Consider the following 23,620-nt stretch of genomic DNA (forward strand, 5'->3'; position numbering starts at 1 on the left):
GCAATTCTTAGTAGCAGGAGGTGACCCAGACCAAAAACCAGTCTTTCCTTGTAAGCAACATTGACAACTAGTTAATGACCTGCAAACACAAGTGTGAATGCTTCAGAGCTAGGGTAACTTTTTATAAAGTTGGTAATGTATGTTAGGTCGACAGCTTCTCTGAATTTGTCTGATATATAAGTTTGGATATACATTTTCAACATTGGATACCATTTGTTTATAATTATTGGGAGGCCTAGGCTCTAATTCAGGTTTGTTTACTATTTGGCTGGGATATTGTAGAATGAAAATAGATGAAAGTGAGAAAACTGGTGAGCACAGACAATCTGTGATCTGTGCTGGGCTCAGAGGGAGTGGGTAAAAAATGTTTACATCTGGGGCACAGAGTTTAGAAGGCTCAATGATGAAAGATTTAAGTGGGGAATGAAAGAACGTAAAAGAACATCAAATTAAGAAATACTTATTTGAAAGGCTGTTACTGGTCAGGGAAGTGAAAGATCAGTTCAAGCTGTCCAGGATGACTGTAAATAAATAGATTTGTTTTGTCGTGGTAGCATCCTGATGGCTAGAGAGAAAAAGGTAAGGATAGTCTGGGAGGAGCCGTGGGAGGAGCTAGTGTACAAGTAGGGAATGCCAACATTCCATTTTAATTTTGATAGGGTTTTTTTAAAACAGCTTTTCAAAAACGCTTTTTTATTATAGTTGATTTACAAGGTTCTGTCAGTTTCTGTTGTATATGCATTATGTATATATATATATATATGCATTATGTATATATATATATATTTATATTCTTTATATATATATATTCTTTTTCTCACATTATCCTCCATCATGTTCCATCACAAGTGACTAGATATAGTTCCCTGGGCTATACAGCAGGATCTCATTGCTAATCCACTCCAAATGCAATAGTTTGCATCTACTAACCTCAAATTTCCTGACCGTCCTACACCCTCCCTCTCCCCTTTGGCAAGCACGAGTCTCTTTTCCATGAGTGGCTTTTTTTTTTTTTTTTTCCTGTAGATAGGTTCACTGGTGCCACATTCCAGACATAAGTGACAACATATGGTTTTTGTCTTTCTCCCTTCTTACTTTGCTTAGTATGAGAGTCTCTAGTTCCATCCATTTTGCTGCAAATGGCATTATTTTGTTCTTTTTTATTACTGAGTAGTATTCCATGCGTATATGTACCACATTTTCTTAATCTGTTCATCAGTCAGTGGACATTTAGGTTGTTTCCATGTCTTGGCTATTGTGAATAGTGCTGCAATGAACAAAGGGTGCATATATCTTTTTCAATGAAAATTTTGCCCAGATAGATGCCCGGGAGTGTGATTGCTGGGTCTTAACAGTAGTTTTATATTTAGTTTTCTGGGGCACCTCCGCAGTGTTTTCCGTAGTGGTTGTACGAATTTACATTCCCACCAAGAGTGTAGGAGAGTTCCCTTTTCTCCCCCTACTCCCCACCTTCAGCATTTGTGATTTGTAGATTTATTAATGATGGCCATCCTGACTGGTGTCAGGTGGTACCTCATTGCAGTTTTGATTTGCATTTCTCTAGTAATTACTGATGTTGATCATCTTTTCATGAGCCTACTAGCCATCCATATGTCTTCTTTGGAGAAATGTCTAATTAGTTCTTCTGCCCATTTTTTGTTTGGGTTGTTTGGGGTTTTGCTGTTGTTGTTGTTGTTGTTGAGTTGTTTGAGTTGTTTGTATGTTTTGGATATTAAGCCCTTGTCAGTTGCATCATTGGCAACTATTTTCTCCCATTCCGTAGGTTGTCTTTTTGGGTTTTTTTATGGTTTCCTTTGCTGTGCAAAAGCTTGTAAGTTTGATTAGGTCCCCTTGGTTAGTTTTTGTTTTTATTTCTCTTGCCTTGGGAGACTGACCTAAGAAAACATTTATATGATTGATGTCACACAAATCAGTTGATGTCAGAGAATGTTTTGCCTGTGTTCTCTTCTAGGAGTTTCATGGTATCATGTCTTATGTTTAAGTCTTTAACACATTTTGAGTTTATTTTTGTGTGTAGTGTGAGGGTGTGTTCTAGTTTCATTGATTTACATGCAGCTCTCCAGTTTTCCCAGCACTTGTAAAGACACTTTTTCCCATTTTATATTCTTGCCTCCTTTGTCAAAGATAAATTGACCATAGGTGTTTGGGTTTATTTCTGGGTTCTCTTTTCTGTTCTATTGGTCCATATTGTCTGTTTTTGTACCAGCACCACACTGTCTTGATTACTGTAGCTTTGTAGTATTGTCTGAAGTCCGGGAGAGTTATGCCTCCTGCTTTGTTGTTGTTATTTGTTTGTTTTCCTTGGTATTGCTTCAGCAATTCTGATTTTTTTATGGTTCTGTATAAGTTTTTGGATTATCTGTTCTCATTTTGTTAAAAATGTCATGGGTAATTTGATTGGGATTGTATTAATTATTCCAATCCAGGGTCATAGGATATATTTCCATTTCTTTATATTCCTTTTCTAGTATTTCTAGTATTTCTAGTATTTCTAGTATTTCATCGTAAAAATACAGAAATGCAACTGATTTCTGAATGTTAATCTTGTATTCTGCTACTTTGCTGAATATGTTGATCAGTTCAAGTAATTTTTGTGTGGACTTGTTAGGGTTTTCTGTATATCGTATCATGTCATCTTCAGAGAGTGACAGTTCTACCTCTTCGCTTCCAATTTGATACCTTTCATTTCTTTTGTTTGTCTGATTGCTATGGCCAGCACTTCCAATACTATGTTGAATAAAAGTGTTGAGAGTGGGCATCCTTGTGTTGTTCCAGATTTGAGCAGGAAGGCTTTCAGCTTTTCTCCATTGAGTGTTATATTTGCTGTGGGTTTGTCATAAATGGCTTTTATTATGTTAAGGTATGTTCCTTCGATACCCACTTTGATAAGAGTTTTTATCATGAATGGATGTTGGATTTTTTTCAAATGCTTTTTCTGCATCTATTGAGATGATCCTGGGATTTTAGAATTTTCTTTTGTTAATGTGGCATATGCATTGATTGATTTGCATATGTTGAACCATCCTTGTGAACTTGGGATGAATCCCACTTGGGGATGGTGTATGATCTTTTTTTACGTGTTTTTGGATTCAGTTGGCTAAATTTTTTTGAGAATTTTTGTGTGTATATTCATCAAAGATGTTGCCCTATAATTTTCTTTTTTTGGTAGTATCTTTAATTTTAGTATTAGGATGATGGTGGCTTCATAGAATGTTTTTGGAAGTGCCTTCTTCAACCTTTTAGAAAAGTTTAAGTATGAGTATAAGTTCTTTGTATGTTTGGTAAAACTCACCTGTGGAGCCATCTGGTTCTGGACATTTTTTTTTTTTTTTTTTTTTTTTTAGGGAGTGTTTTTACTACACATTCAATTTTATTTCTAGTGATCAGTTTGATAAATTGATCTATTTCTTCTTGACTCAGTTTTGGTGGGCTGTATATCTCTATATCCATTTCTTCTAGGTTGTCAAATTTGTTGGCATATAATTGTTCATAGTGTTCTCTTATTTTTTTTTTTTTTTGTATTTCTACAGTATCATTTCTTATTTTGTTTATTTGAGTTCATTCTCTCCCCTTCTTGATGAGTCTGGCTAGAGGTTTGTCAATTTTGTTTATTGATTTTTTTTCTATTTTTTTTTGAATCTCTATTTTATTGATTTCTTTTCTGATCTTTATGGTTTCCTTCCTTCTGCTGACTTTAGTTTTTGTTTGTTCTTTTTCCAATTCTTTTAGGTAGTAGTTTAGGTTGTTGATTTGAGATTTTTCTTCTTTTTTGACGAAGGCCTGTATTGCTATGAACTTCTCTCTGAGAACTGCTTTTGCAGCATCCTATAGATTTTATTGTTTTGTTTTGTTTTGTTTTTCTGAAAAGGGTTTATTATACACCTAGGGGAGGGGACTCAGTCCAAGAATGGCTGCTGCTTTCCTCATGGCTGCCAGAACGTTGCTCAGCTCCTCTCTCTTCCTCTTGGTGCAGATGTATGTCCCTACCCTTTTCTGGATGAACTTGGGGGCCCACTTGTCCTTGGAGACCTTGAGCAGCTCCATGGCCTGCTGCTTCTAAGGTGTGAAGCTGCACACCTCCACAGAACATGTCCCACATGAACTTGGTGTGCTTGATGAGGCACCTGCAGTAGTGGCGCCAACAGCTGCGCCTTGGCTTGCTCACATTCTTGGTCACCTTATGGCCCTTGTTGAGGCCCACAGCCATGGGGTAGTGCAGAGCCATGGCTGCTGCTCTCCAATGGATGCCTAGGCAGAAGGGCCTCCACTGTGTAGAACCCCCACAGATTTTGAATGGTTGTTTTCATTATCATTTGTCTTGAGGTATTTTTTTAAATATCCCTTTTGATTTCCTTGTTGACTCATTGTTTTTTTAGTAGTATGTTGTTTAATCTCCATGTAATCAGTTTTTTTCCTTATTTCTTTTCCTGTGGTTGATTTCTAGTTTCAGGCCAATGTGGTTAGAGACGATACCTGAAATAATTTCTATACTCTTGAATTTGTTGAGGTTTGTTTTGTGCCCCAGTATGTGGTCAGTCCTTGAGAATGTTCCATGTGCACTTGAAAAGAATGTATATTCTGATTTTTTTGTATGTAATATCCTAAAAATGTCAATTAAGCCTAACTTTTTCTATTGTATCATTTAATATCTCTTAATACCTTATTGGTTTTCTAGAGGATCTCTCCACTGATGTTAGTGTGGTGTTAAAATCTGCTACTATTATTGGTTTCCCATCCGTTTATCTTTTTTATGTCTGTTAGTGTCAGTTGTATGTATTTGGGTGCTCTTATATTAAGGGCATATATATTAACAAGTGTAATAGTGTCTTCTCGAATATCCTTTTATCATTAAGTGGTGTCCTTCTTTGCTTTCTTTATGGCCTTTGTTTTTAAAGTCTGTTTGTCTCATGTGAGTATTGCAACTCCTGCTTTCCTGTCTTATCCATTTGCATGAAATATCTTTTTCCATCCCTTCACTTTCAATATATATGTGTCCTTTGCCATAAGGTGAGTCTCTTGTGGGCAACATATTGTATGTAGGCTCTTTTTTTTTTTGTCCAGTGTGCCACTCTGTGTCTTTTGATGGGAGCATTCAGTCCATTGACATTTAAGATAATTATTGATGTGTGTATTTATTGCCATTTTAAGGGCTTGTTTTCTGATTAATTCTGTTTCTCCTTTTTTTTTTTTGGTTGGATTATTTCTTTCTATTTTATTCTTGTATCCTCTTATTTTCAGTTTTTGTGAATGTATTGTTTGGTTTTGATTTATAGTTGCTCTATTTTTCAAGTCTGTCAATCCCTGCCTATATCCACTAGTTTTAATGATGGTCATATAGGCTCAAACGCATTCTAAAAAAAAAAAAAAAATCTAGATATTCTTACTTCCTTTCCACACATGTTATGATTTTGATGTCTTTTTTTTTTTTTTTTCTTTTTAGGGCTGCACCTGTGGCATATGGAGGTTCCCAGGCTAGGGGTCCAATCGGAGCTACAGCTGCTGCCCTACACCATAGCCACAGCAATGCAGGATATGAGCCTCATCTGTGACTTACACCACAGCTCATGGCAACGCCAGATCCTTAGCCCAGTAGCGAGACCAGGATCGAACCCCGAAACCTCATGGTTTCTAGTCAGATTCGTTTCCACTGGGCCACAATGGGAACTCCTTGATGTCCCTTTTAACATCTTCATGTTTACCCTTTTTCTGTTTCTTGTGTTTATTGTTGCTTTTACAATCATTTTTTTTTCCTTTTAGATCTGTATGCTGGCTTATTTAAGTGATTACTTTCTAATTGTGGTTTCCTCCATCCTATTTCTTCTTACTTCTTTTTTATTTAGAGGAGGGCTTTCAGCATTTCTTTTAGAATAGATTTAGTATTGCTATACTCTTAGTTTTTGTTTGTTGAGGAAATTCTTTATTTCCCTTTCTATTTTAAATGATATTCTTGCTAAGTGGAGTATTCTAGGCTGCAAATTTTTCCCTTTTAGAACTTTAAATATATCTTGCCACTCTCTTCTGGCTTGTAGTGTTTCTGTAGAGAAATCAGCTGAAAGCATTATGGGGGGTCCCTTGTAATCAATGCTTTGTTTTTCTCTTGCTGCCTTTAGAAGCCTCTCTTTCTCTTTAACTTTTGCCATTTTTGTTATAGTATGTCTTGGTGTGGGCCTGTTTGGATTCAATTTGTTTGGGGCCCTCTGTGCTTCCTATATCTTGATATCTGTTTCCTTTAAATTTGGAAAATGTTCAACCATAATTTCTTCAAATATATTTTCACACCCCTTTTCTTTTTCTTCTCCTTCTGGAATCCCTATTATTCATAGATTGGTGTCTGCTGTCCTGATTGGGTGATTTCCATTATTCTGTCTTCCGAGTCACTTATTTGTTCCTCTGCATTATTCATTCTGCTCTTCAATGCCTTAAACTCAGCTTGCAGCTCTGCAAGTGAATTTTTAAATTTTTCTTGGATCCTCCTTATATTTTCTAGTTTCTTTCTAAAGTAATCTACATTACTGTTCATATCTGTTCCTAATTCCTTCATGTTTGCTCTTTACTCCTTCAGTATTTTCACTATCTCCTTTTTGAACTTGGTGTCTGTTAGACTGCAGAGGTCTGTTTCACTGAACTCTTCTGAGTGTCTTGGGCTGTGGTGTCCCAGGAGGTGGTACTGATGGTCTGTGTGACTCTCTCTCTGCTTTTCCCTCCTCAGTCCAGCAGCTGTGCTTTTCTCTGCAACTTTTGAGTTCCCTTGTTTTGGTGGCTCTGCCCATCAGTTAGGTGGCTTCCCAACATGTGGGTGCCTTTCCTTTTTCACAGCTGCCTCTCAGGAGTGCTAATACCATCCTGATTCCTTTTTTTCCTGCTCTCTCTCTTTTTTCTTTCCTTTTGTTCTACCCAGTTATGTGAAGGGTTTCTTGCCCTTTTTGGAGGTGTGAGGTCTTCTGCCAGTGTTCAGTAGATGTTCTATGCAACTCATTCTACATGTAGATGGTTTTTTTGATGTGTTTATGGGAGAAGGTGAGCACCACATTTTATTCCTCCACCATCTTGATCCTGCTTCCCTTAAAGAGCTTTTTAAAACATTGATTGCTGTGCCAGTGAAGTGTTAGGTGCATTACATGCATTATTTAGTTTAATCAACACCACAGGAAGCTGGTACTATTGTTATCCTCACTTTACAGTTGGAGGAAACCAGAGCTTAGAGAACTGAAGGATCTTGCTCTGGTTTGTGTAGCTAAGAGCCAGATTCAGACTGAAATGTCTGGCTCCAAAGTTGTACTTCTACTCTGTCATATGGAGACTGTTATGGTTGGAATGAAATTATCATGTATTAAAATAAAGGGAGACAAGACTTCATAGGATGGACGGGGCCAGGGTGGAGGATGCTAAACACCAGGTCTCGGTAATGAGGAGACAGACCTTGACATGGATTCATAAAGGAAGTCGTTACATATCTTCACTGAGGAGATGAGGAACATTCATGTCATGAGACAGGGGTTTAACCCTGGCAGAAGTTTCTTCCAACCTAGAGAGTCTCTGATGTTACTTTGAACTATTAAGCAAAGTCGTGCTCCCAGAGCAAATAAACACCTCTGTCCTTATTGCTGATGCTCCATGGGAGTGAGACCAGAAGCTTCTCTATCTAACAGCCCCCTGACACATGTCTATACTTTGAATATGGAAAACTGTTCATAATGGACGAGCAGATGGGCTGTTAGTGAGTCTATCTTTTTTTTTTTTTTTTTTTTAATCCAGGCTCTACTGTGTGGCAGCTTTAGAGACTGACTTAAATTATCGAGCATTCTGTGGTAGAAAGTGCATGGACTTTGGAACCAGCTGGATTTGGGATGGAATCTTAATTCAGTTGTGCAACCCCAACCCTGGACAATGTACTAGCCATCCCAGGCCCTAGTTTTCTCATCTGTAAATGAGGACATGCCTACCTCCTAGGAAAGCACTGAGAGTATAACATGTCAAGCACTTTGTCCATCCGATGAACCTAGCATTTGATCCTATCAACATCCTCAGTGATCAACATCAGCGTCATATTTTCACCCTGGTTAGAACTTCTCCATGTGGGTGGGTTGTAAAGCTCAAATACCTTCTTCCTATGAGAAATGATGCGCAGAAAGTTCAGTCAGTTTACAATAAGAGGACCTGTGTTCAAGGCCAAGTTCAAACAGCAGGTGACTGAGACTTGGACAATGGGTTTATAGCTGACTTCCCAGGATTGTGAACAGTAGTTGAGAGAACTGGGAAAGTACTTTGTAAACCCATAAAGCTTGATGAAACTTTTAGGCAAAATGGCAAAATGCTGTTATGCCATATCTTTGAAAGAATTCAACTGAAATTTCATAATCCTTGGATTCCTGCATGAGTGACCCTTTGCTAAAGAGTTTACAGGAGCCATAAAGTCTCTCTCTTTGAGGCACACTTTGCTCCTTTATCTGACTTTTGGTCTCTGAGACCATATGCCCCTCACTAACTGGCTGCCATTGATGATGGTCTGATTCCTACCTAGTCCATGCGCCAGCAGTGGGATCTTGACCTCTCTGCTGAGCCACAGGGTTCACAGCTGCCACGGAGACCCCAGCGGGAGTTCATTTGCTGGGCTGAGTCACAGTGTCTGGTTGGGACAAGTTGGGCATATCTTTTCAATGGGGCCTTCCCAGTGCTCACCACTTTGTTAATAAGTTCCTTGCGGTGTGTGTGTGTGTTGGGGGGGGGGTGATTGAGTACAGTTGATCCCTTCTTCTGGGGAGCTTCTTTTTCCATAGAGGAGGTGATCATAATGCACTTGATAACAACTGTGAGTTCTTCAGGACTCCCTATCATTTGGGACTCAATGGTTTGGTGACATGATAATTACTACAAAATCCAAAGTAAGGGGAGCTCAGGGGTGGTTAGCAGAATTAGAGAAGGCTTATTATTGGTTATCCAGGAGATGTTCTTAAAAACATTCATTAGTGCTGCTCAGGAGAAAGAAAACAGTGTCCGCAGAGTAGCCCAGCTTGGCAACTTCCATGGGAAAGCTCGGGCAATCAAAGAGAGCCTCGCTTCGGGATAGAACAGGATTCCAGAGGCTTAGCAGGGCCAGCACAGCTGGTCAGGGCTGCCATTGCAGCTTAGGGACAGAATTGTGGCTTAGGAATGCAGGGACTCTGAGGTCAACTCTTGCTTTTGCATTTTACATTCTGTGGCATTTATTTGTCTTTTTGTTTCCTTAATTTTGGTCTGGAAAGGAATTCTATCAAACACTTGTAGAATATTCACCATCAGGCACCTGGTAAATTTGTCTTTGGAGAGCCACTTACAGACTCAGCTATTTGACTTTAACTTATCAGAGATTCAGGAAACCTGGGCCCTAGTCTTAGTCGTAAAGTTGTTCCATTTCTTTCCAGACAAAGTCTGGGCTGTGGACTAGCAGCATTACCTGGGAGCTGACTAGTAATCCTGGGCCCATCTAGATTTATGAATTGGCATCTGTGTCTTAAGATCCCTAGGTGGTTCATAGGCACATAAAAGTGTGAGAAGTACGGGCCTAGATGATAAGCTCAGGGAAGGCAGGGCTTTTTCTGTCTTATTATTTTGAATCCACAGGATCTCTCTAACTTTTAGTACATCGTGGCTGCGATGTCTGTGAATCTTTCTCTGGCCTTGAGCCTATCTGAATTTCTAGAAAATTTGTAAACTTCCAGGGACTTAACTAGAAAGTGCTGTTGGGAGAAGGGTGGTGAGTGGAGATGGGGTCAACCTTCAGTGGATGAAAAACTGAAGTGAACATTAGAATCACATGTGGTTGTGGTGGTGGTGGCGGTTTTAATATGAATGTCTTTGACCTGCTCAGTCAAAAGCTCTGAAGGTGGGTCATAGGATTTGTATGTTTTAAAATTTCCTTTCATCTCCAATCATGTTTATTACCATATCATGTTTAGTAAAAAAAAAAATATGCAGTAAAAGTGTAAATCCTACATGGGAAAAATAAACATCATGTTCAGGGTAGTAGTTATCTTTGAGAGGGAAGAAGGGGGTTGGATGGGAGCTTCATGTTTTATCTTTTAAAAAATAAAGAAAAGGTAAAGGGGAGTTCCCTGGTGGCTCAGCAGTATAAGGATCCCATGTTTTCACTGCTGTGGGTCCAGTCACTGCTGTGGCACAGGTTCAATCCCTGGTCTGGGAACTTTTGCATGCCACAAGCATGGAAAAAAAAAAAAGTTGTAGTAGCAAATATGGAGAAATAGGATTTAAAAATAAATAAAAAAATGCATATAGAAGTTCCCATTGTGACTCAGTGGGTTAATAACCCAACTAATATCCGTGAGGATGCAGATTCGATCCCTGGCCTCTAGTTCAGTGGGTTAAGGATCTGGCATTGCTGTGGCTGTGGTGGAGGCCAGCAGCTGCAGCGCTGATTCAACCCCTAGCCTGGGAGCATCCATGTGCCACAAATGCGGTCCTAAAAAGAAAAAAAAAAAAGGAATGAGTATATAATTATTCATGGTACTGATCTCTACAATTTTTTGACTGTTTAAAGTATTTCACTGTAAGACAACTAAAACAAAATTCTCCTGGTAATTGTGATGCAGAGAGTTGGCATTTGGGAATTCTGGCCTTAGATGTTCCTAAGGATGCTTCGTTTCTAAATACGTTTGTACGCAGAGAACTCTCTCCCACCCACCATCGATGACCCATGCCTATTAGGATGTGCCCAGGACCTGCGGCTTCCCTGCCTCTGTCCTGATGAGATGCAGCCATTCCTCATGGTTGTGCTCTTGTTGAGACCCCCAAATCAAACTCGGGGGCCTCCTCTCTGTGGTCTGCTTCTGTCCTTTGTTAAAGGACTTGTGCCCCACAGCTAAGCGAGTCTTAGATCTCTAACCTGAGAGTCGCCTCCTCACCTCCCTTCCCCAAGCTGCCTTCATTTTCATCACACTTTCACTGACATTTCAGTTCCGTGGTAGGACTTAGTTGCCCTGTGGATCCCAAGAGTTTTCACTGCCTACCCCAAGGATCACCATTTGCAATCAGTTCTCTTGCTGGGCATCTGCTTTCCTAACCGCCTTTCTGTACCAGAAGTGTCCCTGAAGTTTAATCAGTAAGGATGACCGCTGTTGGTCTGTGACTCGGGGAATGTTCGCCAGTTGGAAGTGGCTCTGACAATGGGTGCCAAATGAACTTTTATCTTTTTTTATTTTTATTTTTTTTAGGGCTGCACGCACAGCATAGGGAAGTTCCCAGGCTAGGGATCGATTCGGAGCTGTGGCTGCTGGCCTACATCACAGCCACCGCAACAGCCAGATCTGAGCCGTGTCTGCGATGTACACCACAGCTCACGGCCATGCCAGATCCTTAACCCACTGGGCGAGGCCAGGGATCAAACCCGCATCTTCACGGATACTGGTTGGGTTCATTACCACTGAGCCATGGCAGAAACTCCCTGAACTTTTAAATTGAATCATACTATGATTATTTTTAATATACTCTAAAGCAGTAGTTCTAAACCAAGGATGATCCTCCCTCCCCTTTACCACCCCGGGGACATTTGACAGTGTCTTGAGACAGTTGTGATTTTCACAACTTGGGAGAGCCGCTGGCAGCTGGTGGGTAGAGGCCCGGGATGCTGCTGAATATCCCGCAATGCACAGGACAACGCCATCTCCCATAACAAAGAATTATCCAGCCAAAATGTCAGTAGTGCTGAGATTGAGAAGCCCAGCCCTACAGACCCCCATCCTATGAATGTCCCCATCCCTGAAGAGAGAGTGGGTGGGACTAGGGTGCTATAGGGTGGGACAGTGGAACAAGGGCTGGAGGACTCCCTAGGAGTGTATGTGTAGACCATTTTGGTATCCTTGTCATGGTGTGGTGGGCACTTGGGGGTTGGTGGTGGTAGAGATGGAGATTGAAAAGAGATTAAGGGAGTTCCTGTTGTGGCCCAGTGGTCACAAACCTGACTAGTACCCATGAGGATGCGAGTTTGATCCCTGGCCCCACGCATTGGATTAAGGATCCAGTGTTGCCGTGAGCGGTGTAAGTCACAGACATGGCTGGGACCCCAAGTTGCTGTGACTGTGACGTAGGAGGGCACCTGCAGCTCCAATGTGACCCTTTGCATGGAAGCTTCCATATATCATGGGTGCAGCCCTAAAGAGACAAAAAAAGAAAACAAAAAGAGATTAAGGACAAACTGCAGAGGAACAAAGTCCAGTTGGTTGGAAGACTGGACGAAGCTGTCTGTGATGTCTTTGAACTTGGCTGTTAGCTATAAATAACACCTTCATGCTTCAAAAATATAGAATAGCTTATTTTAATGTATTCCCAAAGCAAAATGTACGTTTACATTTTGTAGACGGCTCCAGTGATGGCCCCGAGTTGGCCGTGCCATCCCGTTTACCCTTGCCTGCAGTGTGACTTTTGCCGTTTTTATGGTAAAGAGGTGCTGTCTCTTTTCCTACTCCGTGAATCTGGACTGGCCTTGTCACTGGCCTTGACCTGGATGTGGAGGGCGTGATGATGTGTGACTTCTGAAGCCATTCAGCTTTGTTTTTCTCCCTTTGGGGACATTGCTACTATCATGTGGGAACTCCTAGCCCAGTTTTCTCTCTGACAAAAAGGCCCAGGCATCCTGTGTCCCAGCCCATCACAGCCCCCAGCCAACATTCCAGCTCATTGCACCTCCATCAATAAAACGAGATGAAACCCGCTCATCCCCCCAGCCAACCCATGGAGCCAGGAGAAATAGTAAATCGTGGTTATTTGAAGCCACTACACGTTGGGGGTGGTTTGCTCCACAGCATGAGGTGTCTGAGCATTATGGTTAAGTGACTTCATTTGAAGCAGTGGATGACATTTTTTGCCTTAGAATATGGGTGTACGTATCAGATCATGGTTAAGAGAAACTGAGTTCTTCCTCTGTTTCTTGCAGCACTTCTCTGAGCTTCTGGATGAGTTTTCCCAGAACGTCTTGGGCCAGCTCCTGAATGACCCTTTTCTCTCCGAGAAGACCGTCTCCATGGAGGTGGAGCCGTCCCCAACATCCCCGGCACCTCTCATCCAGGCTGAGCACAGCTACTCCCTGTGTGAGGAGCCTCGGGCCCAGTCACCCTTCACCCACGTGACCACCGGGGACAGCTTCAATGACGGTAAACTCATCCAAGGATCGCGTTACGTTATCGTCAGCACCCCCTTCAGCCACATGCCTACAGTGGGAGGCCTGTGCTTGGGCCGCAGGGAAATGCAAAGAGGCACACAATACATTCCTCTATCCCAGACTGTCTGCTTTGAGAATTTGCCAAAACTGAATGATAGGAATTGCTTTCTTTCTTTCTTTTTTTTTTTTTTTTTGGTCTTTGTCCTTTTAGGGCTGCACCCGCAGCATATGGAGGTTCCCAGGCTAGGGTCTAATTGAAGCTATAGCCACCGGCCTACACCAGAGCCACAGCAATGCCAGATCCAAGCTGCATCTGCAACCTACACCATAGCTCACAGCAATGCTGGATCCTTAACCCACTGAGCGAGGCCAGGGATCAAACCCTCAACCTCCTGGTTCCTAGTTGGATTCGTTTCTGCTGCGCCATGACGGGAACTCCAGGAATTGCTTTCTTTGACCCTGTGCACAGGGCAGCAAGACATCCTTTGACAGATCAGGCTGTCCTATATGGTTGATAATTCTAATACATCCATTGTTTGCAGAGGTCATGCCATTTTTTTTCTGAGAAAGAATTTTTATGACCACTGTTCTCCATAAAAACTTCTTGGGCATCCTCCTTACCCATTTTCAGTGTGTTTCGTTGATCCTGTATCTTGATCTTAGTGAGCATTCCTAGGCTTTCTTTTTTTTTTTTTTTTTTTTTTTTATTATTTTCCCACTGTACCTAGGCTTTCTTATTGATTACCAACTTCATGCTCATTATCAACGCCATTGGTATTAGGTGCTTCTTTTAAATTTGTTTTTTGTTTTTTTTTTTTGTCTTTTGTCTTTTTTGTTGTCGTTGTTGTTGTTATTGTTGCTATTTCTTGGGCCGCTCCCGCAGCATATGGAGGTTCCCAGGCTAGGGGTCTAATTGAAGCTGTAGCCACCGGCCTACGCCAGAGCCACAGCAACGCAGGATCCGAGCCGCGTCTGCAACCTACACCACAGCTCACGGCAATGCCGGATCCTTAACCCACTGAGCAAGGGCAGGGACTGAACCCGCAACCTCATGGTTCCTAGTCGGATTCGTTAACCACTGCGCCACGACGGGAACTCCTAAATTTGTTTTTTATTGAAGTATAGTTGACATACAATGTTTTGCCAATCTCTGCTGTATAGCAAAGCGACTCTGACACACACACACACACACACATATGCACACATATTCATTTTTTATATTATTTTCCATCCTAATCTATCCCAGGAAATTGGATAGAGTTCCCTGTGCTATGCAGTAGAACCTCATTTCTTATCCTTCCTAAATATAATAGTTTGCGTCTATTGCCCCTAACCGCCCCCCCCAACACCCATCCCTCCCTCCCCCCCCACTGATATTTGCTGAGTCTAGTTTTCCTGGCCTTCGAGGTGTTAGGATGGTTTGACCATTACTCCATAGGCCTTTAATTGGCATAAACTGTAGGTATACTTTTAAAATTTAATGGTCTGTGTTGTCATTTTCCTGGAAGTCTAACCAGCTATTTCAGTATCTTGAGTAATATATTCTCTTTTACTCTTTCTCCCAGGAGGATGGCAGAGGGGGGAATGGTCACGGACTCAGTCTCCTCAGGCTTGACCTAGATGTCCCCCTCCCTCCATACTGCTGTTGATATGGCAGCAGCTTTGGAGCAGCTCCTTACAGAACAGGTTCCCCCCTGCTTCCTCTGGGTTGAAGGCAAATGCCCTATCTGCTTCTCAAATGGGCCGAGAGCCTTGTGAGGAAATCTCTCCTCCCATTGGGTTCTTAGATCTACTGCTGGTTTCTAAAAGAGTCAACTCCGGCATTGGTAAAACTGCACATCCTGGGACAGAAGATGCTGCAGGCTTTTTCTTTCCCTTCTCAGATCCACTCTTCCTTTGAATAGAGGTACACTGACCAGCAGCCCAGGCCATCTGGCCTTATGTCCTCAGTGAGGGGAAGGCCCCAGATCTTTCTTGCCTGGACCCTGCTAGAGCCTTAACTATCATCTCAGATTTTTCCTAACAAGAGGTTAGATGCTGGATGCTTTAGTCCTTCTTCTCTGTGGTTTGTCTACTTTCTCTCCCTCAGATCAGGAGAACAGGGTGAGGGGAAGTCTCCTGGGAAAGAAGGGAGGAAATAGAAGGAAAATAACTTTGAGGATGTGGAGTTACTATGAGAGTAAAATGAGACGATGTGTGTGAAGAACTTAAGACAGCGCCCGCCACGTGGCATTTCAGTGGATCAGTGTCTCCTCCTTCTGTCCTTGCTCCTCCCTCTGCTTCTGTGGTTGTGGAGTTGTTGTTGCTTTTCTTCCTGAGCTCCTTCTTTTCCTCTTTCTCCTTTTCTGTTTCTTCTGCTCCTCCACCTTTTTGTCTCTTTCCTCCCCCATCTTGCTTGCCATCTTTCTTCCCCTCAATTTCTTATTAGATCCCTTCCAGGAATGACCTCAGTTCAAATGCAGAAATATGCTTTCTGTTATACATGCTCCCCATTTTATCATTACATGGAGGACAACTCTAGGGAGTCCGCCCCTGGGTTTTACTTAGATAAATGCATGTAATCCCTGCCTTAGTTTTTTTTTTTTTTTTTTTTTTTTTAATTTTTAGAGTGGACTCAAGCACCAGCTGAAAGGGTGAACTAAGTGTCCTTTAAGACTTCTTCCAGTCCTGAGGTTCTGTGTGGATAAAGTTTCTGTTTAAGATTTGTATCTGCCTTTGCTTATGCTTTTCTCCATACTCTCTTTACTGCTTTGCCTATGTCACTCCTACCATTCCTTTGATGCCTCTCTTTCAAGCCCTGCTTCCCTTGTGAAAGTCATTTCTAATACCTCTTGTACTAGTTATCTATTGCTGTGTAACAGATCTCCCAAAATTCATGGCTTAAAACAATTGTAATCATTCATTACCTTTCATGATTTTTGTGGATCAGGAATTCAGGACTGTCTCATTTAGATGGTTCTGGTTGTCGACTGAAAAAAAAAAAAAGCACAACCTGATAGTTGAGAATTATGTTTTATTTGGCAGACTTTCTGCAGGCTTGAGCCCTGAGGCAGCCTCTCAGATGGCCCAGACTGCTCTGCGGAGGTAAGGGAGAAGCCAGCATGGATAGGAGTTTTTGCAACGAAACATAGGCAGTCAGAACATCAAAATATCACTGTTAATTAAAGAAAACCAGGGTGTTCCCTCCATGGCTCAGCAGTTAATGAATCCAACTAGAATCCATGAGGATGTGGGTTCAATCCCTGGCCTCACTCACTGGGTTAAGGATCCGATGTTGGCATGAGCTGTGGTGTAGGTCACAGACGCAGCTTGGATTCCATGTTGCTTTGCTGTCGCTGTGGTGTAGGCTAGCAGCTGTAGCTTCGATTCAACCCCTAGCCAGGGAACCTCCATGTGCCATGGGTGTGGCCCTAAAATAGAGAAAGAAAGAAGAAAGAAAGAAAGAAAGAAAGGAAGAAAGAAAGAAAGAAAGAAAGAAAGAAAGAAAGAAAGAAAGAAAAGAAAAAAAAAGAAAAAAAAAAAAAAAAAGAAAAGAAAAAGAAAAGAAAAGAAAAGAAAGAAAGGAAATCCAGACATCTCAAACTGATGAATTTAGAGCTTTTCTAGGTTTGGGAAGATGCAACAGTCTGGGCTCATTGAAGTCCTTCCTTTGATGTGCACTTAACAGTCTAGGGCCAGTATCCTTATCTTTCCCATCACGAATCCCCTCAGTGCACCACTGGGGTTGGCTGCAGTGGCTGACTGCTTGGTGGCGGGCAGTCTATTTGTCTCCATCCTGGGCTTCCTCGGGGCTCACCATCTGGGGTGGCTGTAGTGTCAATATCCTTTGTTTGCTGATATGGCAGGCGAAATGCATTGTGCATGTGATTCAGGCTCTCTCATGAGGTTGAAATCAGATGTTGGCTGAGGCTACAGTTATCTGAAGACTTTTCCTGGATCAGAAGATCTACTTCTGTGCTGGCAAGTTGATGCTGGTGAATTGGTTCTTCTCCACATGGGCCACTCCATGGGGCTGCTTGAGGATCACTGTAGCATGGCAGCTGCTTTCCAAAGCAGGAGGGAACCAAGAGGCCAAGGCAGGAGCTGAGAAACTTTTTCTGACCCAGCTCTGCAAGTTCCTCTGTCCCTCACTTAGGGGAGTCTTGCGTCCTTGTATCTGGGGACCATACAAAGATGGGAACGTCAGAAAAACAGGATCTCTAGGAAGATGTCTTGGAAGCAGACCATCACACCCCTCTTTACAGTGATGTCTGTAAAGCGGCTTCTTCCGTGTCTGAACTCCTTCATCACATACTATCAATGCCTTACGGTATAGCCATTCATTCCCTTAGAGGCTCTCGAGTTGTTAAACAAGGTCCAGAAGACTGAATGAAGCATACTAGTCAGGTTCCTTAGTGCTGAGCCATAACGGGAACTCCTATTTTTCTGTTTTTTCTTATTGTCTATTTCTCCCACCCCCACCCTACATCCTATAAACTCCATGAAGCAGAGATCCTTATAAATCATGTTCAGCGCTTAAAAGAGTCCCTAGTAGATTAAGCGCAAGATAGGTGCTCAGTAAATAGCTATGTAATGTATTTTTTAAATATGTTCCTCACCTTCGGTGATGCATCATGGGAGACACCTGCTCTGCTCTCCCATGCTTTGCTCCATCACTGTGCAGACACACTGAGATGCAGGTATTTGATCAGGTTGCTCTTCCTGGCTTATAGCAATTGTCTTGTACAGGATCAAGCAGAGTGCCGATTAGAGATAAGTGTTTTATAAATGCTTTGTGATTCATTTAAAAAATATATTCCATAGCTATTTACTGAGTACCTACCTGTGCTTAATCTACCAGGGACTCTTCTAAGCATTGAACATAATTTATAAAGATCTCTACTTTGTGGGGTTTATAGGATGTGGGTGGTAGTGGGGAATAGAAAATAAGAAAAATATTTAAGTTCCCCTTTGTGGCTCGGCGGTAATGAATCCAGCTAGTATCCATGAGGATGCGGGTTCAGTCTGTGGCCCTGCTCAGGAGGTTAAGGATCCGACCTTGCTGTGAACTGTGGTATAGGTCACAGATTTGGCTCGGATCCCCTGTTGCTGTAGCTGGGGCGTAGGCCAGCAGCTGCAGCTCTGATTTGACCCCTAGCCTGGGAACTGCCATATGCCACAGGTGTGTCCCTAAAAATAAAAGTAATAAAATAAAACTAAAGAAGTTAGATATATAGTGATCAATGTTATACAGAAAAATAAATCAGAAACAAGAATAGGAGGTATTGGGGGGAAGGGAGTGTGTCAGTCCATTCAAATTGCCACAGCAAAATACCACAGACTGGGTGGCTTATAAACAGAAATCTGTTGCTCACAGCTCTGGAGTTTGGAAGTCTGAGCTCAGGGTGCCCGCGTGGTTGGGGGTGAGCCTCTCTGGTTGCACACTTCTGTGTCCTCACGTGGCAGAAGGTGCTGGGGAGCCCTCTGGGGTCTCTTTTATAATTGCACTAATTTCATGACAGAGGGCTTCACCCTCATGACCTGATTACCTGCCAAAGGCTCAGCCTCCTATTACCATCACTTTGGGCATTAGGATTTCAACATATGAATTTGGGGAAGACCAAACATTCAAACCATAGCAGCAGGCAAGTTGAGCTGTTAAAGAGGATAGACAGGGAAGGCGTCTTTTTGGAAGGTGACTTTTGAGTGAATATCAGCAGATGAGAAAAAGAAGTAGGTGTGTGTTTCAGGAAGAGGCTTCTAGGCAGAGGAAACAGTAGGTGCAAAGGCCCTGTGTCAGGGGTGTGAAGACACTGTAGCAACACTTGCACTGTATTCAGACACTTATCATCTGTGGAGTCAGTCACCTGTTCAGCAGCCTTGGTTCTAGAATACCCAGGTGAGGGTTGGCCTAAACAATGTGGGCAACTTTTCCCTTCAATTCTGTCTGTTTGTCCAACACCTACTATGTGTCAAGCACTGCCCTCGATACGTGTGAGATATTTTTAAAACTTAGACATGGCCTCAGAGTGTAGTGGAAATGTCATGTGCCCCAATACTTCATCAGACCAAAGATGGGCAGTGTCCCAAGAGGAAATGAAACTGCAGAAGCTCAGAAGAGAGAGCGTATATCCAGTGCCGAGCACAGGAAAAGTTACAGGAAAGAGGCAGAATTTCATTTGGGCCCTGAAGCACTGAGTAGAATTGAATCAGTGGTGATGGTTGGAGGAAAGCATATAGTGGGTAGAAGGCTGAGACATGGATTCTAAAACAAGATCCCAAGTGAAATGATTGCAAATAAGCAGCTCTCCAAAAGTTCAGGGTACCTTCTCTTGGTAATGCTACTTCTTCGCTTTTTATTATTATTATTATTATTGTTATTATTTTGTCTTTTTGCCTTTTCTAGGGCTGCTCCTGCCGCATATGAAGGTTCCCAGGCTAGGGGTCTAATTGGAGCTGTAGGTGCTGGTCTACGCCACAGCCACAGCAACGCGGGATCCAAGCTGCCACCTATACCACAGCTCATGGCAACACTGGGTCCTTAACCTACTGAGCAAGGCCGGGGATCAAACCCTCAACCTCATGGTTCCTAGTTGGATTCATTAACCACTGAGCCACGACAGGGAACTCCACTACTTCTTTGCTGTTTAATGCTAATCGGTGTATAAACGCAACGTAAAGGAACTTGTGGACACCATCTATGGTAATGGCTTAGTGGGGGGAGGAATAATCAGTCATTCTTTTCTAGGAAGGCTTTCCATATCCTTAGACCAGAGCACACACCATTCTGTTCTCCCATCTGACCCCCTGTTTAGAGGTCTGTACTGCTGTGGACAAAGAATTTATTTATTTATTTGTCTTTTTAGGGCTGCACCTGTGGCATATGGAGGTTCTCAGGCTAGGGGTTGAATCAAAGCTATAGCTGCAGCCTATGCCACAGCCACAGCAATGCCAAATGTGAGCTGCGTCTGTGACCTACACCACAGCTCATAGCAATGCCAGATCCTTAACCCACTGAGTGAGGCCAAGGATTGAACCGAGTTCTCATGGATCCTAGTCTGGTTCGTTAACCACTGAGCCAGACGGGGTCTCAAGGACAAAGAATTTCACTTGCCATATCAGGAACCGAAAGATGTTGTGGCCCTCAAGCTGCACACCCTGAGGGGATTCAGGATGGGAAAAGCAGGATGCTGGCCATAGATAGTTAAGGTGCTTATCAAGGGGAAGATTTCAGTGAACTCAAACTCTTGCATCTTCCCATAACGTGAAAAGGACTGCATTCATCAACTTGAGATGTATGGTTTTCTTTAATTAAAGTCATCTTTTGAGGTTCTGACCACTCAGTTTTTGTTGCAAAAACTCCTATATATCCTTCCTGCCCGCCACCTCTTCAGAGCAGATCTTCAGAGCTGAGAGGCAGCCCCTGGGACTTAAGTCCTCAGGAAGTCTGCCGAATAAAAGAGAACTCTCAACTTTTAAGCTGTGCATTTGTTTTAGTCAACATTGCAATAGTCCAGGCTTGTAATTTGCTGGGAATAGGTGCAGTGGGTCAGATATAGTTGGCAAAGAGTTTGGGATCCACAGTTCATCTTCGTTAAGTACCAATTTTCCTCTGAGTAAAAGCTTCCAGTGCCAGCCAAGGCACTTACAGAAGTAGGTGATAACAAACATGGGTAGTAACTGTTGGGATGTGAAAGCACAGCTGGGCAGTGTGCGTGAGTGGAGGGCGAACTTGCCCAGGAAAGCTTTGTCTAGGGTCTGGCCTCAGTTGTTTTTCAGAATTTTCTGTGGATAGGCAAACGTTTGAGAACAGAATTATCTGATCCCTTTGACCCCCATATTGCATCCGCTTTAAGGGAGGATTAATTCGCCAAGATCCCTGTGGAGTCGGTGCTCTGATAAGCAGATTGCCTCCCTGATTGAGAAGGATGATCATTCTCTAGGTGAATAAGCAGAATTTAAATATTGCGGTTTGGAGGGATACACAATCTTGAGGGCATTGGCCTGCGGTGGCTCCTCTTTGCCTGACAAAGCAATTCTCTTCTGCAAAAATTTTAAAAATTGTTGTTGGCATTGGATTTAGTATTCTTCATCTTTTGCATTGTGAAAACAGCTTCAGCAAAGCTAGGAATCTTTGTTTCTATAGATGGATAGTATTTTGTTATACATCGGAAAGCCACTGATTCCAGTCTTCCTGTACAGTTTTCTGAGATTAAATGCAGTTCTTCTGTAACTGCTTCCCAGCCTGAAAACAAAGTGATAAGATAAACAGTTCAAGCAGAGATTCTCTCTCTCACTTTATTAGGATTTTTCTTTTTCTTTCTCTCCCTTTTTCCTCTCCTCTTCTCTCTCCCATCGTCACCCTTCTTTCTTTCCCTTTTTACTTCCTGTTGTCTCCCTGCTAACTCTTTTTTTTTTAGGACCACACCCACAGCATATGGAAGTTCCCAGGCTAGGGGTCGAATTGGAGCTACAGCTGCTGGCCCACTCCACATCCACAGCAACACCTACACCACAGCTCATGGCAATGCCAGATCCCTAACCTGCTGACTGAGGCCAGGGTTTGAACCCACAACTTCTTGGTCACTGGTCAGATTCGTTTCCACTGCGCCACAATGGGAACTCCTCCCTGCTAACTCTTTCTTTTCCCTCTTCCTCCTACCTTGAACTCTAGGCCAACTATATGGGGCAAATGTAGGTTTTATCCTGTTACTCTATCATGCTCTTCAGATGGACTCTAGACCTTTAAAATTGTATTCAAAATTTTGGGCTGTCAACATTGGTCGGTTTTCTGCTAAGAACATTTATAACTTTTTAAAGATCCTCAAAGGAGTCTGTGACCATAAAAAGGTTGAGATACACTGGTCTAAGATCACATAGGAGTCATCTATCCTCAGGGCTGTATTTGACCTTAGCTCTGAAACTCTTGAGCTAAAGAACTTCACGTAGTTCGGCAACCACAGGAGCAGTCCCAGGAATGTGGGCTCGGCCTTCAGAACCACCAGAAAGACATCCTACAGCCAGCTTGTTCATTTCTCCCCATGATTAAGGCTGCTAAGCAGGTTATTCTTTTCTTTAAAAAACAAACAAACAAAAAACAATGAAGAGGTTTGAAGAGATAAGCAGAATCATCCATGCAGAATGTTTGTGGACATTTTATGCTTTGATTGAGAAATAAAAAGCTTATATTTGAATGACCAAGTTTTGCACTCGCCGCCTGGAAGTTATCTATGAGTTACTCTAATTTGGTCGTGTTCCTTTGTAAGAAAATCAAAATGCTAGGTATTCATTTGCTTTGTTCCTTAATTTCAGTCTTCTTCCTAAACAAGAAAATTAGTGCTGGACAAAGGTTGTTCAGAGAGAACTAGACACAGCCTCTCTCCTCCAAGATGATATCAAGAACCAAGTTAGAAAATACATAAAATGCCAACAGACTCAGCATAAAATATACTAATACAGGACTGATCTCTTGGCGCCAGGGTGGAATAAAGGCCTATCACTGTGGCTCTTCTGGGTCTATGGAGGGTGGGGCCAGAACCTAAATAATAATCATCTTCCTTCTGGTTTGCCTGGTTAGACTTCTAGAGCTAGCAGGGCAAGGGGTGGCTGGGGACGCTGGCTTACTGTGGATCCCTAAATTATGGCACTTCACAGGTAGGAGGGACAACAAGAGTCTGCAAGCGAAAGATGAGCAGATGCTGCTGGTATGAGGTAGCTAAGCGGAAGTCACAGACTCCAGTGTTTGATGGGGAACAGGACCTCGGGAAAGTGGGAGGGTGGTTTAAGGGAGACTCGAAGAAGAAAAAGATGTCTCATGGCTGACGATGCCAGAGCAGGGAAGGTATGCATGGATATGGCGATGCAGGGAGAAGTGGGAAGGTATCTACCATCCATGACAAAGGGAAAATGGATTTCTTTTTTGTCTTTTTAAGGCCACACCCGCGGCATAGGGAGGTTCCCAGGCTAGGAGTCCAGTTGGAGCTGCAGCTGCCGGCTTACACCACAGCCACAGCAACTGGGGTCCGAGTCACATCTGCAACCTACACCGTAGCTCAGGGCAATGCCAGATGCTGAACCCACTGAACGAGGCCAGGGATGGAACCCACATCTTCATGGATACTAGTTGGGTTTGTTAACAGCTGAACCATGACGGGGACTCTGAAAATGGAATTTGAAAGGATTAGAGGAGATGTAGAGCGGAGTTGGCACACACACCATCGGGCGGAAATGCGTCGGGGTGACTTAGGTCTCCTGTGTGCAGTGGTAGAAAAGGCATCTTGGTGTTGAAATGTTCCAAGGCCTGGGAAAGAAAATCACAGAGAGATGATAAACGGCTGTATCTTCATCACATTTGATTAGAGCTCCTGACAAGAGCGTGGTCAGCGCTGTCTTAGAGGGCTAGATTCCAGGGGAAAAAAAGGCAGCTGTGTCCATCATTTTCCTACAGAGAGTAACTGGGTCCCCTGACAT

At 42.7% G+C, this 23,620-nt stretch overlaps 1 protein-coding gene and 1 pseudogene across 1 annotated transcript in view; one reads left to right on the plus strand and one right to left on the minus strand.

Annotated features, from left to right (window-relative positions):
* The window catches only part of CREB3L2 (cAMP responsive element binding protein 3 like 2), a 132,949-nt gene that overhangs the window by 63,083 nt on the left and 46,246 nt on the right, over window positions 1–23,620 (plus strand). The window contains exon 2 of the mRNA XM_003134635.4: window positions 12,947–13,163. Coding sequence (XP_003134683.1) covers window positions 12,947–13,163 — 217 coding nt within the window. The remainder of the gene's footprint in view (window positions 1–12,946; window positions 13,164–23,620) is intronic.
* Window positions 3,763–4,414, minus strand: LOC102166780 (annotated as a pseudogene).

Source organism: Sus scrofa, chromosome 18, assembly GCF_000003025.6.
Source record: "Sus scrofa isolate TJ Tabasco breed Duroc chromosome 18, Sscrofa11.1, whole genome shotgun sequence".
Taxonomy (NCBI): Eukaryota; Metazoa; Chordata; class Mammalia; order Artiodactyla; family Suidae; genus Sus; species Sus scrofa.